This window comes from Sminthopsis crassicaudata, chromosome 4 (assembly GCF_048593235.1).
Source record: "Sminthopsis crassicaudata isolate SCR6 chromosome 4, ASM4859323v1, whole genome shotgun sequence".
Classification (NCBI taxonomy): Eukaryota; Metazoa; Chordata; class Mammalia; order Dasyuromorphia; family Dasyuridae; genus Sminthopsis; species Sminthopsis crassicaudata.
The window spans coordinates 283,520,265-283,536,081 of record NC_133620.1 but is presented as its reverse complement, the minus strand read 5'-3'; the positions used below and the strand labels follow the sequence as shown (position 1 = coordinate 283,536,081).

Genomic DNA, 15,817 nt, shown 5'->3' with positions numbered 1-15,817 from the left:
TTTACTCATGTTTTATTTGGGGAGAATCTAGAAGAAAACTTTGGTTGGATATGGCTCAGTCCAATGCTTCAGAGAGGCAGGGAGATTGACAAGATGATCTTTTGGGATCCTAAAAAAATTCCATTTAAATCACAATGCATGTACTTTATTTTCAGTAATGCACAGCCTCCAACTTTTGAAGCTAATCAGATGATCTCTTGAGGTCTGCTTTAGAATATCTTTGTTAAACTATAAAAATTTCTGTTAGAGTTTACTTATCTTCTACCACATTTCTCAGGAACTAACTAGAAAACGGAAGCATGATGAATTCGGGTTATATCTATAATCATAAAACATTATGCTCTAGTTCCATTGATTTTTACTATGTTAATAGTTGCTTTTTTGTTACTTCTTTTGTTCTTCTAATGTATTATTTAATTTGTAAAACACTTATTGTTGTAGCATCTAAGTACTAAAAAACAAAAGTTAAAAACAAATTATTCAAAGCTACCAACTAAGGGAAGGAAAAATGAAGAAGGAAAAAAAAGATGATGATAATGCAGAACTACTGCCAGGCAATCTAATAAATGAGCTAATTTCCAAATCAAGATAGAAAAACAAATTCATTTAAATCAAATGCAAAAACATTATATGCTCTAACTCAGTGTACAAACTCTTACTGAACTCAAATAATATGCAGAGTCCTGTAATAGAAGATAAAAAGGCAAGAGTGGATCCCTGCCTTTGATAAGTTTGAAATCTAGTACACACCTGTGAAACAACTACAGAGGTATAGAAAAGGAAACTATATATAGAAACTGTGAGCAGATTTCCTTAAGCTATTATAATAGAGCTAGATGTCTTTAAACTATAATAATGCGACTATAATACAGTTTTGCTAAACAAGAAATGTACTGAGAAAAATGGGAGGTTAATTGGTGGTTAAGATTTTAAGGCTTGGTCTACAAAAATACTTTGATTCAAAATGGACAACTTTATGTTACTCATATTTATTCTTGCACCTCTGTGACCATAATATCTCACATAACTGGAAGTATCTTCTCCTAGATGCCACAAACTCCACTCCTAGTAATATTTCATCTCTGACTTAATGAAACTTTCTTTTCTGCAAAGCCTAGTTTAGGCATAACTTTTTTCTTTGAAGTGCCTCCAGATTCCTGGAATTAGAAGTGTTCTTTTTTTCTCCTTAAATATTTACAGAATAAGAAGTCCTTCCCACAAAAAAAACAATACCTTGTGCTCTTCATAAAATCAAACATTTAGTAACACAAAAGAGAAATTTCTTTCTGAATGCTCAGGTGGGGTCATTTCCCCAGGACAGGAAAGTTAAGTTTAAAGTCTTTTTTTTTTTTTTTTTGAAAGACATGGATCCTTTGATTAATCTGGTAAAGTTTAGGGACACCTCTTTCTTAGAATTTGATTCTAAATAATGAATAAATGCATAAAATAGGATCACAAAAGAAAGCAATGATACTGAAATATAGTTATCTACATTTTTTTTAAAAAAGGTCACATATCCCAGGCTAAGAACTCCCAAGGCCTAGGGTCACTTACCCAAAACAGTTTATTGATATTTACACACAATTACTTCAGTGACAAAAGCTGTCTAAATCATTATGGATTCATCTATATATGTACCTACCACAGATATACATAAATACTCAAGAGTTTTTGAGGATTGCTTCTAGGTGAATTCTGCATCTAGTACTTTGAAAAATTCCAGTTTCATAAATGAAAAGTTTTCAAAGCCTCCCAAGTATACCATGCCTATTCAACTCAAGTATGGAAAATTTTCTAAAGCAGTAGAGACTGAGCCATTCAAAACTTGTAAAAATAATTCCGATTACCTCTATCTACAATGAGAAGTTCAGCTATAATTAGCAAGAGGAACCCTGATGTCATAGGTATCAAAAGTCTCTTATTTAGCTTCTGTAGCTTTCTATAGACCTGCTTGTATCTCCTTGGGATCTCTTAAGTTACAGGATAGCTCTGGGATGTAGAAGATGATACAGGGCCTAAATAAGCACAGAGATGATGTGAACAATTAAAGGCAGTAAAGATCCTTGCTAACCTAGGAATCAATATGAGAATACAGTAAGGTCCTGGAATTAGTTCCATAAGTTATGAGCACCATTATAGCAAATTCCTATAAATAAGAAGACTTAATAAAACAAATATTTAACCAAAAAAGCCAAACTAGTAGATTCTTTTAAAATTTGTTAATTCTAGTAATGTTCAATAATTGGAACTGTCTAATTAAACAGAAGAGACTGTAATTTTCTTTTGGATGAATTTTTAAAAGAATATAACTTACTTGCAAGGCAGTTTGGTTTTGTCTGCCACCATGGTCCACTGCTGTTGATTGGTGGAAACTTCAATGTAGTAGCTGTAGCTTCGATCATCACAGTCCCAAAGTAATAACCTGAACAGAGAGGAGAGCAGAAAATATTAGAAAAGAAAAAAAGTAGAAGAATTCTATGAACTGAGACAGAATGAAGAAACTAGAACCATGAGAACAATATATACAACTACAACAATGTAACTTAAAAAAAAAAAAAAAAAAAAAACTAGCCAACTACTAACAGACCTCAAAACTCAGGTGTAATTGGTTGTTGATTTAATACACTTCCATCCTTTCCAGAGAGAAGTGGTACACTATAGGTACAGCATGCTCTGTAGGCTTCTAGAAATGGTCATTTTATTAACTGGTTTTGCTTACTGGTTTTTTTGTTTGTTTTTTTTTTAATAATTATTATACAGGGATCTAAGGCAGGGTTGAGGGTTACTGGGAAATCACTATGGCACAAAAACATAACCAGTCAATAACACTTTTAAAAATACTTTAGAGAAAGTCAAGTAGATGTTCATGAAACCTGATCTGGTTGCTTTAGAAGGTTTTAAGTCATGGAGGACAGCCACATATACAGAGATTCATTCTACCTTACACTATATCAAAATACCTAGAGAATAAAAAACAAGAGGAAAAGGAAAGAAAGTACTTCCAAAAAAGCATAAAGGAGGAAGAGAGATAGTTCAATGTGAGAAAATGGGTCTCATCACTATTAATCTTATAACCATCTACCAAGGAAAAATTGATACTCCAAGAACAAACAGCAAAGAGGATCAGATGGAGTGCCATATTCTCAGGTGCCTCACAGTTTGTTTTCTGTAACTCTCATCTCTAAGTAATAAGCCAGCTGACTATATGGATGAAACAAAGACCTGACTGTCTGCTGTGATACTTGGGTCTTCATTCAAAATACACAGAGTGGAAAACTTAAATGGTCTAGAGATTAAAAAACAAAGACAAAAAATGCCCAATACTGGTCATCATAGGCTCTTGTCTTCTATTTTGTGATATTTAGGAAGATATGACCATGATCTCCCCAAATTTCTTCATCCACAAAGTTTTACCTAAATTTGAGTCTTATTGTATACATGATCCCAAAGATAGACTTTAGTTAAAAAAAAAAAAAATCAAGCACTGTTTGACTCTCACTATTCCTCTTCGGATAAGAATATTGAGACTGAGAGTGATACTCAGAGTGAGAACTATAATCTATTCAAACTACTGTTTTGGGTCTGACAACATTTCTACCCAAACTAATGTTCTGGATCTGACTTTTGAAACCAAACTAAACCAACAAAACAATAGCCTATTCAAAGGCAAAGTGGTTCTTGACAGAATTTGTTTTTGTTTTTTCTTTTTGTTTTTTCTCTTTTGTTTTTGTTTTCTTTTCTTTTCTTTCTTTCTTTCTTTCTTTCTTTCTTTCTTTCTTTCTTTCTTTCTTTCTTTCTTTCTTTCTTTCTTTCTCTTCTTTCTTTTCTTTCTTTCTTTCTTTGTTTCTCTTTCTTTCTTTCTTTGTATGTGGTTGAGGCAATTGTGGTTAAGTGACTTGCCCAGGATCACACAGCTAGGAAGTGTTAAGTATCTGAGGCCACATTTGAACTCAGGTCTTCCTGACTTCAGAGCTAGTGCTCTATCCACTGCGCCACCTAGTTGCCCTATCTTGTTTTTTCTTAATAGCCAATTATGAATCTGTAATTGAAAGAGAACTGTCCAAGTCAGAAGACCTCAGTTCTATTCTTTTAGTCCTGGCACAGTTATGACCTTGAATGGCAAATCCGTTACCTTCTCTGGTTACATTTTCCTTTTCTGTAAATTATAGTATCACAATAATTTAAAAGTTGGAGTCACTTCAGCAAACCATCTAGTTCAACTCATTCCTTAATGGACTCTTTATTCAGTCATTTGGTCATGTCACAGTGCACTAGGTTCACTCTTTCTTGAAGTTTGTCCAAGATCATATTTCTTGTTTCCATGACACTATTTATCCATCTTAACACTTCTGCTGTTTGTTCCCTTCTCCTTAAAAATTTCCCCAAATCATATATTCACATGCCATTCTGCTTTTGCACAGCTGGAATTGTCAGGGAATTTTCTGATACTGAATTTAAATCTGCTTTTCCCTAACCTCCAATGATATTCATATGGTTTTGCCCTCTGAGGTCAAATAGAACATGTCTAATATCTCCTCTATATGACATCCTGCAAACATTATAAGACAGTGATCATCTCTTCCCTGAGTTTTCTCTTTTCCAAGTAAAACATGTCCAGATATTTCAACCAATTTTCATATCAACCTACTTGCTCTCTTTTGTTCTCCAGATTACCAATATTTTAAGCAAGACCCTAAGAACTTAATACAACTGTTCAAGTAAGGTTTGATAAGGGTATGGAAGTACTGTCCTGTTTAACACAAAGAAAACTTTTTTTCATTTTCTTTTTTTTTTTTTTTGGGGGGGGACAAACTGTTGATTCATATCAAGCTTAAAGTCCATCAAAACCACCAGTTCTTTTTCAGAACAATTGCTATGTCTAGGCTTTCCCCAAAGTTATACTTGTGAAGTTGATTATTTTTGTTTATCTAAATGTAAGACTAGTTCTTATTTTTATCGAATTTTGGTCTATTTAAATTCAGCTCAATACTCTTCCCTGTCAGGATACCTTTGTATTCCAGTTGTTTTCTACTATGTTAGCTTTCTCTATCAACTTTGATAAGTATATAATCTAAACATTGATAAGAAGATAAACAGCATAGGCCCAAAGACTTCCTACCAAGCCATGATTAATTACTCTGATTTTGGCCATCCAAATAGTTCTGAATCTATTTGATTAAGCTATATTCACATCATTACCTTCATCTATTAGTTTTACAATTCTATCTCAAGACTTGCTCCTCATAAAGCCAGACCAGCTCTTTGTCATTTCTTCTGTTCTTTCTGGATATCCACCAACTATCAGTTTAATATGTTCTATAACTTTTCCATAAATAGATATCAAACTCACTAGTATGTAGTTTGCAAACTATATTGTTCCCTTTTTGGAAATTTACCCTTCTCCAGGATTGTGAAGACAGATCAGTAGATAAAGCACTGGGCCTGAAGTAGGGAAGACACATGTTCAAATACAGTCTCAGGCACTTACTAGCTGTGTGACCCTGGAAAGTCACTTAACTCTATTTGCCTTAATACACCCTAATTTATCTCTATCATAACCACCATATGAGGTTATGACATGAGATACCAGTGAATGTCTAAACAAAAGAGTATTGTAGTACCTTTCCTGTTTTTTGGTTTTTTAGGTTTGGTGTGTGTATATGCTGTTAATTACCATTGTCTTTTCCACTCCAAGCAAAGCTTTAGATAATTCCTTACAAATCAGAAATGGTATGAATCTGTTAATTTATTTTTCGCTACATATTTTTAGCTTACTAGATGAAGCCATGGTATGGTAGACAGCAGGTCTTGGAATCATGAAGAGCTGAAGGCAGACCGCTTCTGACACATAATGGCCTTGTGACCTTAACTTAAGTGGTTTAATAAGCCACTTAAACTTTTAATACCCTAAGCAACTCTCTACAACTTTAAGTGGCATTAGAGGCTCTAATATGCACTAATAGAGGAAATCTCCTTAGGCAAATTCCTTATACCAATGACATCATATGTCTCCTCAAAAATGAAAATTAAAATTTCCTTCTTGGATTAAGGAAATCTTCAAGTCTCCAAGACAATAGGTATTGTATTATTTTCCTTTGTCTAATTACCGTAAACCTAATTTCAACTTTGAGGAATGTTTCCTTATGCTAATATTCTGGAATCATTATTTTTATTGGTGTATAGCAATCAGAGCAACATACTATATCTCAAATATGGATCTCATCATTTTGTATAAGGCTAGGATCATGTTTGTTACTGTTTTTGCACAAAGCTTTTCGGTTTCCTTTTGTATATTGGTTCCTCAATTAGATTGTAAGCTCCTAAGGGATAGAGACTATCTTTTTCTTATTTGTATCCCCAGTGCCTGGCACAGAGAAGGTGTTTACTGAATTTTTTATTGAATAAAATATACTACACATGAGAGTCGAGTCAATAAACATTTACAAAGTACCTACTATGCATGAGGCACTGTGCTAAGTGCTGAGGGCACAAAGCAAGGTATGTAGGGAGGTCGGGAAGGTGGTAAAGCAAGTCAGAGCATGTTGAAGTCATGAAGCCTGAGGGGAGAAATATCTGAAGAGGTATGAGTTTCTGAGTTGATTTCATTTCGCAAAATAATGAGTTTCTGGAGATTAGATAGAGTCTAGGAAAGTAGTTGAGTGGGAATGACAAGAATTTGCTGGGTGCCACCCTTAAGTGAACTTATGCTCCATTCAGTATATTAGTTATTTGTGTATTTCTTCCAGCAGAGGTGATGTATGGGGTGCTTAGAGAACTGGCCTTGAAGTAAGGAAGAAGTGGGTTCAAGATCAATCTTTCTTACACATGTACATACACTTCCCCACTCCCCTCCTCACGCATAAATTTCAAGAACCTGAAGACGATGTGAGTTTCTAAGTTAATTTCATCTTGTAGTACAAGTTTCTGGAGAAAACAAGGTCCAGGAAAGTAAGTAGCTAAGGGATGACATGTTAATGTCAACATTATGTTGCCCTTTGTGGTAACATCAATGTCTTAGACTATCTTCAGAGAAAAGCCTGCAGGCTCCTTTCTTGGGTCTGAACAATTACTTTTTGGATAATTTTTTCAATTAACATATAGTATATTATGTTTATGTGTATATATATATATATATATATATATATATATATATATATATACACATATACACACACACACATATATATAGTATTAATGTATATAATAAATATAGTAATTTGGATTATTTTGCACTAAATATTTTAATTATTTTAGCTCACAGTGAAAATGCTTTCCCACAATTTTACCCTCTTTACTCTCCAAGAATACTCTTTACTCTTCCTTTGCCAGCCTTTAAGAGTCTGTAAAATTTATCTATCAAGACTTAATGTCAAGGGGCAGCTAGGTGGCGCAATGGATAGAGCACCAGCCTTGAATTCAGGAGGACCCGAGTTCAAATCTGGTCTCAGACACTTAACACTTCCTAGCTGTGTGACCCTGGGCAAGTCACTTAACCCCAGCCTCAGAAAAAAGAAAAAAAATTAAAAAAAAAAAAAAAAAAAAGACAATGTCAACTATAAATTTTGAGACTTTATACAGCTATCCATGCAGTTTTACCAACATCTTAAATAAGTTTTGTTCTCAAAACTACTTTGTTCCTTATCTCTTAAGTTCAACATACAACACTCTTCCCAAACACAAAGTTATTCAATTTTTTAAAGTTGGGGTTTGGACTAGAGCAAAATTTTTTTGCAAGTTTAAATAGGTTATACCTATTGCTTCTCCTTCATCCACATGAATACCTTTTCCCCTGAAAGAACTCTTAATAAATTAATAAAATCTGGTTTTGCCATACAGAAACTATATTGTCTTCTATCAAGTAAGTTATAATTCTGATCACTGATCCTATTCTTTATATATTTGTCATTCATACCAAATAGGCTTGAAAAGGGGGATCCTGAAACTCTGAAAATCCTTAAAGGAGAAAATCTTCTTCAACTCTCCCTCAATGAGGGACCCCGCTCCAAAGGACAAACAGTTTCACTCTTGTTATCTGAGTTGGGATGGCTCAGTCCTGAAACTCATTGAATTCAACTCAAATTCCAGCTCAAGTTGAAACCCAGCTAGGAGCCAACTTGAAACTCATTCAGCTTGTAGCCAAAGCCAAACTAAAACTCTCTCTTTGTAGAGGTTCCAAACATGCCAGCTCCATGCTTGGCATGCTAAGGGCCTCTGTCTACTGGAATATTCTTTCTAGTGCCATCCTCTCTTTACCCTCACCTTAGCCAGACTTTATGCCTCTCTTGTCAGGATATCTAACCTTACTTCCAATCCCCATAACAAACCCTTATCAACCTAAAGGTCTCTAAATTCCTTTACAGAGAACCTCTGCACCGCTAGAAGGGAGTCCCCCAAACTCCCTACCCTTGCGCCAAATCGCAAGGGATTGCAGGGGAGCCAAACCTCTCCATTTGGTTCCCTGAACCCTGGACCCTAATGTCATTTTGGTTCCCTAAATCTAAACCTCCTCAGGCTGATGAGGGCTTTTAATGAATCCTACTTTAGTAATCTCTCACCTATTCTCTCCTTTCCATTTCTATTGCCACAATCCCAATTTAGGCTGTTAATACCTTAGCAGAACAGCAATATTAATAAGTCATCTAAACTATTGCAATAGCCTCATCATCATCTCCCTTCTTCACCGTCTCCTCTGATTAATCCATTTTTCACATAGCTGCTAGATTAATCTTCCTCATATGTAGGTCTGATCATGTCCTTCATCTATTTAAACTCATTCAATGGTTACTGCCAACTGAATTAAGATGAAAGTTCTGAGGCAGGTACTAAAAGTCCTCCCCAAGTTGCCTCCAACCTACCTGATCAGCTTTAACTTATACATACTATGTTACAGAAAAAATTTAACAATTCATTGCCTACACTTAACACTTCCTAGCTGTGTGACCCTGGGCAAGTCACTTAACCCCAGCCTCAGGGGAAAAAAAAAATAAAAAACAATTCATTGCTTGCTGAAAAACTCCTATACCTGTGTCTTTCTTCTTAGAACTTCAATTTATTAAAATTCTATTCATATTTTTAACTTCAAATACTAAATTCTCTTCAGATCATCATCTGATTATCTTCTGACCCTCCATTCCCCCAACTCTGCTTGTGAGTTTATATTGCAGAAGTTATTTGTATACATGTATTATTTCTTCCTGTAGGGAAAGACCTAGATTCAAGGCCTGTTGCTGACACATTCTAACTGCAAGAAAATGAGGAAGGACCTTATGCTTGAAAATGATCCTCATCTGCTTAAAATAATTTAATAGTGTCATTTAACCTTTTAGAACTTCAGACAACTTTCTAAGACTCTTAAGTTGTTGAGATAGCACAGATCTCACTCAGAGAAGTCACTATTTAGTAAGGTCTAATTTAAAAAAGATATTTCTCCTCTAATATTGGTAAATGCTATTAAATTAGAATTACATTCTTATTTATGTTAGCATCCCAAAATATCTAATAGTGAAGAAAGGATTGTTGAATTGTACTGTATATACAAGATATTCAATAAATGTTATTGACAACTAAAATGAGTTTTTACTAAAGAGGATGAAAAAGTAGGAAAAGATAAGACACTTTTGCTTTTTATTAACACTACTAATGACAGGTTTAGTAGCAAAGGAGATTGAAGCTATTTTTTTAAAAATGGGATTTTCAATTATTTATGGATTTCAATTATTTAGGGTCCTTCACATTCTTACTGATGTGGGTTAAGATTCCTTTCTGATTCCCAACCCCCATGAATTTTAATGGGAGATATCTGGGCTCTCTCAGCCCCCATTGGATCTGAGCCAACTTGGGCTGTCCCAGCCCCCATTCTAATGATCTGCTCAGGTTTCCCAACCCCATCCCACACACAAACAGTTCCTTATCTAAAAACCCATTGAATTCTATTCCAATTCTAACCAGCAGGAGCCAACCTGGGACTCCACCCATGAGCCCCTTAAGATTACCAAAAGCCCCCCATTATAAAAAGGGGAAATTGAAGTCCACTCTTTGAAGGAGTCCCAAACACGGCATCTTATGCCGGCCATGTCAAAGGTTCTTGCCCACCAGTGCCAGCCCTGGCCCTGATGTCTTTCTACCTTCTAACCTTACTTCCAAACCCCTCTTTTATTAGTCTAGATTTTCAGGTCTATAAATTTCTTTACAGAGGACTCTTGCGCTGCTACTAGACCTCATTTAACTCTGTATCCTTGCGCCAAATCCAAAGGGGTTGCAGGGGAACTCTATTTGACTCCTTATACCCCAAACCTGCCACTAGACATCAATTAACCCTAATTTCATTTAGGTACGTACTCCTTATCTAATTCTCATCATTACTACCATGGATAATTATGAATTGTCTACAGAGGTTTCTACTTCATCATCCAAATGAAAACAGTCTCTTTTGTGGTAGAATTTACCCAAACTCTGCAATTCTTTAAGGAGTGGTTCGAAGATTTGAGAGAATGAAGGGTTTTGTTTTAGCTTTTTGTATATATGATTTTAAATCTTGATATCAGTAATTTAAATGTTCCATGAAAGGTCTTTCAATAAGAAATATATTTTAAGAAGAAAAATTTAAATGCATACAACCTAAGAATACTTGCATACAACCAAAAGTGTTAAATAATTTATTTAAATTAAAATTTAAAAAAAAAAAAAGCTTAAAAGTTTCCATTAAATCAATCAATCAATTGATCAAATGATTATGTGTGAGGCATTAAGGAAACAAAGGCAAAACATTCTCAGCTATCAAAGAGTTTAAGTTCTTTAGAGGAAAACAATATTAATATGCATATGTTTGTGTATATAAACATATATACATGTATATGTATACACATTTAGAACAATAAAGATTTGATTTTTCATAACTTCTCTTCTGAACATCCACAAATAGAAGGGAGGATAGTAGCAATTGGGGAGGAAATCAGGAAATGATTCTTATAGATTCATAAGCTGAATCTTGAAGTAAGAGAATCCACCAGGTAGAAGTGAGAAAGGAATGCATTCTAGATTGTGAAGGGCTTTAAGTCAACAGATGTTAGGATTACAAAGTGATAACTCAGGTTGTCTAAACAATTCTCTAGCTCAGAGTTCACCTTGCAATCCTAACAAACAGAAGCTTATGTTACATCCCATATGTTATAGGAAATTCACTGAACAGAAGTTGGCTTATGGGGAGAAACCTGAAGCAAGGAAACTGCTTAAAAAGCCAATAGAATAGTCCAGAAGAGAGAGATGATGAAAACCTGAGGTGATGGTTATGTGAGTAGTGAAAAAGGAATGGAAGTGAGAGATCCAAAATCTGGCAACTGATTGGATGAGCAAGATGAGTGAGAAGAGAACACTACAGTGGAGTTACCAGCTAGTTTTCTAGCATGCCAGCTAGAACTTGTCTATATTTTAATTCATACATTCCATCACTACTGTGATCTTATCAGGTCTTGAATATTGTGGGGACTCCAGTTAAATGTGTCTATGAGCCTACTTTTCTTTTTTTTTTTTTTAATTAAAGCTTTTTATTTTTAAAACATATGCATCGATACTTTTTCAACACTGATCCTGGCAAAACCTTGTGTTCCAAATTTCCACTCCCTTTCCACCCTTCCCTAAATGGCAAGTTATCCAATATATGTAAACATATCTATACAATTATCTTATTGCCTAAGAAAAATCAGATTAAAAAGAAAAAAAATTAGAAAACAAAATGCAAGGAAACAATGACAAAAACAGTCTAAATGCTATGCTCCCACTCAATTCCCACAGTCCTCTTCTCTGGAGATAGATGGCTTTCTTCATCACAAGATCAATAGAACTGGCCTCAATCATGTCATTGATGAAAAGAGCCACAACCATTAGAATTGATCATCGTATAATCTTGTTGCCATGTACGATGCTCTCCTTCCCAGTTCTGTTCATTTCACTCAGCATCAGTTCATATAAGTTTCTCCAGGCCTCTCTGAAATCATACTGCTAATTGTTTCTTATAGAACAATAAGATTCCATAACATTTACATACCATAATTTATTCAGCCATTCTCCAACTGATAGGCATCCATTCAGCTTTCAGTTTCTGGACACTACAAAAATATTTTTGCATATGTGCGTCCTTTTCCCTTCTTTATGATCTTTGGGATATAAGCCCAATTAAACTTTCCAAAGAATATTAAGAGCAATACATTTAGAGTTGGAGTTATCTTTGAGGCCATTTTACAGATGAGAAAACTGAGCTTTACCAAGTTTAAATGACTTGCTCAAGATCATAAAGGTGAAAGTGATTTGAATCAAGCAGATCCTCTATTCCACTGCTCCCCTTCTCCATAATTCTATTAGCAAACCTTATGAGACTAAAATTAAGGATAAAAGGGACTTTTTTCTCTTGATATTTTAAAATTTAGGTCTGCATACATACTATAGGAGTCATATACTACCTCAAATAGAGAAACAGAATGGAGTTGATTACACTTAAAGTTGATGCAATTCAATACAAAGTGTAACTTAAGAATACTACTACTTTTCCCCAAATGTAAGAAAAAATTTTTTCCTATTAAGAAATAACTGGAAACCCCCCCCTCCACAAACAACTCCTTTTAGTCCTTTCCCTGCCAGCAAAATCTGCTCCTACTTTTCTTAAACCTGAAATGATTCTGAGGCAGCTGTGTCTTCTGTTATGGCTGGGATTGCTTATCTAAAAAGTTTATCTATAAATACAAACAAAAACCCCCACCTCTAAACCCTAAAAAAACTAAAAACTAATAAGCCTTTTTCCCCTGGTCTTCTCTAAAATGACATAACTGTGGCATAAATGATAATGCAAAATAACTCATATACCATACACATGCAAACACAACTTGGAATTGCTCTTCTAATGGCTGGCTAAATAATAAAGGCTTGCTAAGACATTGATCTGTTCCATGAAGAACTGCTGCCACAATCTACCCTATCTCATGAACATTCTATAAAATGACCAGTGATATTAAATGTTTTGCTTTTCTATCTATATTCTTTGCTCTTAATGTAGAGTTTCTCTTAGAAGCAGTGAAGTGTTAAGAGTTTTTAAAATTGATTAACAGATATGATTTTGCTTACATCTTACATAAATGCTCTGGCTGGCTACATACCATTGATTACCAGGGGTTCAGTTTACAGCAACTAATTGCTCTCCTTGCTGTGGTTTTGATATAAAACTCAATAGCAAAGATGTTTTCAAAACTCTTGTCTTTGTTGCTTGAATCAGAAGTGACTGGAGGCAAACCCAGTGGACTGAATTTTCCCTTCTTTAAAATAATTGCTCTCTCATCAGTCTGTGAAGAAAGTTTCCAAATTGTGGCGTTCTAATTGGAATGTCTGCATTATGCATGCGATGACAAACTATGCTGTGCTGAATGGGATTTTTTATCCTTTTCTTAAAGGATTAACTCTGTGCCAGATTTTGAACAATGACTGCTTCACCACTGAATTGGCATTTTTAAAAAAATAACAAAAGCAAACACATTTCAGTATGTCTCTGGACTTAAGTTAGTTTTTTTAGACCCTCTGTGGGTGAGCTGACAGTACAACTGACATTGCTGTTAATGGCCTTTACATCTATATGAAAATGACTGATTTATTAACTACCAAGACTTTATGCTTATGACCTACACCAATATTCTATTAAATCAGTAAGACCATTTTTGGCTTATGTTAAAAATCATTATAAACCTTTGATTCCAAGCTTCTATAAAACATTTATTGATGAAGCCCTTTAAACTCTTAAAATTTCATTTCCTGTTTTATTTTATTCTTTTGAATGTAAGATTCTTGCAAATTAGGGAGTTTTATTCATTATATTTGTATCCTCAACAACTAGGTACAATGATTGACATATACTTGATGAATGACTGACTGATATCACCAAATACTGACAAAATGGCAAGCAGGGTTTTATTTCTACATGCTGATCCCTCCACTTTAAATTCCTCCCCTACATCTTTGACTATCAAAATTCTAGACATATTTCACTATCTACTTCAAATTGTACCTTATCCACAAAATTTTTCTTGATCTCCTCTGAATTTATTCAATTAAATTCAATAAATAAAGATTCGCTACATACAGAGCATTGTAAATAAAAAATGAAAAATGTTTCATAAAAATGAAATACAATCTGTATCCTTCAGATGCTTATATAGTATGTTTGTATGATCCAATGTGGACAAAGATAAGTAAATAAATATGGACTCATACAAAATAATTTAAAGGGAAAACTCTACTGATTGAAGGTAAAAGTCTCCTTTAGGAGGTGACTCTGAGTTGTACTATAAGGCAGAAGTGAGGAACATACAGGTTCACCTATAAAAAGTACAGAGGTGGGAGATGCATATGTCATATATAGCCAGATCAATTTGAAAGGAATGAAACCATATAAAGAGCAGTAAGTAACAATAATATTTAACATGTAATAACATTTAAATGATGGTGAAGAAGAAATCATACTGTGGAAGGCCTTAATTTCCAGGCAGAGGATTTTGTATTTTATTGAAGCCACTTAAAATTTCTAAGTATGAGAGTAACACAAATTTGGTAGTGTTTGAGAGGGGAGTGACTAGAAGCAGGTAGATCAATAAGAAAGCTACAGCAGTGACCAGGTAAGAATAAAGGCCTGAACCAGAATAAAGGCTGTGGAAATACAAGTTGATGGATTTTAGTCATTGCCCTACTCAATAAATATTCTTGGCTTCCTATTACCTCTAGAATCAAATATAAACTTTTCTATTTGGCATTTAAATAATTAAACTCTATCTAGTTTTTTAGTATGCTCTAAACTCTTCTCTAGTTTTTAGTAAGCTTATTATTCATTCTTCAAAATGACCTTCCATTTCTTGCCTTAGTTTCTTTGCACAGGCCATATTCTGTGCCCAGGATGCCTTTCTTTCCTCTTCAAATACCTAGTTTGAGGTTGAGTTTGAGGTGTCTAAAAGACTTCTAGGTATCGATATATCTCCTCCTTTCTCTAAAACGCCACAATATTTCTTTGTATTTCTGTTACTATATTTACAATAACCTGCTTTGGAATATGGTCACTTGTTTGTCCTCTGTAAAGGCAGAAAATTCGTTTTGGGACAGGGCTATAGCTTGTTCATTTTTTTTTGGTTACTACAGTTCCTAGAGCTTAGTATTAGATGCTGAAAATTTATTTAATTGGAGTGGAAAGATATACTCAACCCAAACCTGGGCAGTTCATGGACTACAGGATTTATTAAACAGCTCTTGTGTTACTTGCTGAGCTAGAAAAATTAAATTACTTCTTCAAGCAGCTGATATTCCTTAGGGATAGGGTAAAGACTAAACATATGCACATAAATATATACAAAATGAACATGGTCAAAATTTTTTTGGAGGGAGGCATTAATCTTTGAAATAGGGGAGAAAAATAAAGAAATGATTTGAAGGACGTAACATTTGACCTGAATTTGAAAAAAACTAGGGACTCTAAGACTCAGAGATGAGGAAGGGGAACCCTGAAAAGCAGGCCAGGCCAGTTTGTATGTGAAGAAGAATAACATATACTAAGGTTGTAAAAGTAGAAAGTAGGATAGGGCCAGTTTGTGAAGAGTATAGTAAATGCTTAATACATACATTTTATATATATATAATCTATCTAATGTCTTTATTAAATAGATGAGAGGCATGTTCAAATCTCTTTAAAGTTTATCATTGTGGAAGCTAGTAGCATGGAAGATGGATTAAAGAGGGCAGATTTGAATCAGAGAAAGCATTTAGAAGTCATGATGTCAGAAAAAAAATAATAATT

The 15,817-nt window shown here is 34.4% G+C and overlaps 1 protein-coding gene across 6 annotated transcripts in view; it reads right to left on the bottom strand.

The window, feature by feature from the left end:
* BTBD9 (BTB domain containing 9) overlaps positions 1-15,817 on the bottom strand; it is a 445,792-nt gene that overhangs the window by 106,183 nt on the left and 323,792 nt on the right. For all 6 annotated transcript variants that reach the window (XM_074311026.1, XM_074311030.1, XM_074311032.1 and 3 more), the window contains exon 9: positions 2,315-2,422. In XM_074311026.1, the coding sequence (XP_074167127.1) occupies positions 2,315-2,422 (108 nt within the window). The remainder of the gene's footprint in view (positions 1-2,314; positions 2,423-15,817) is intronic.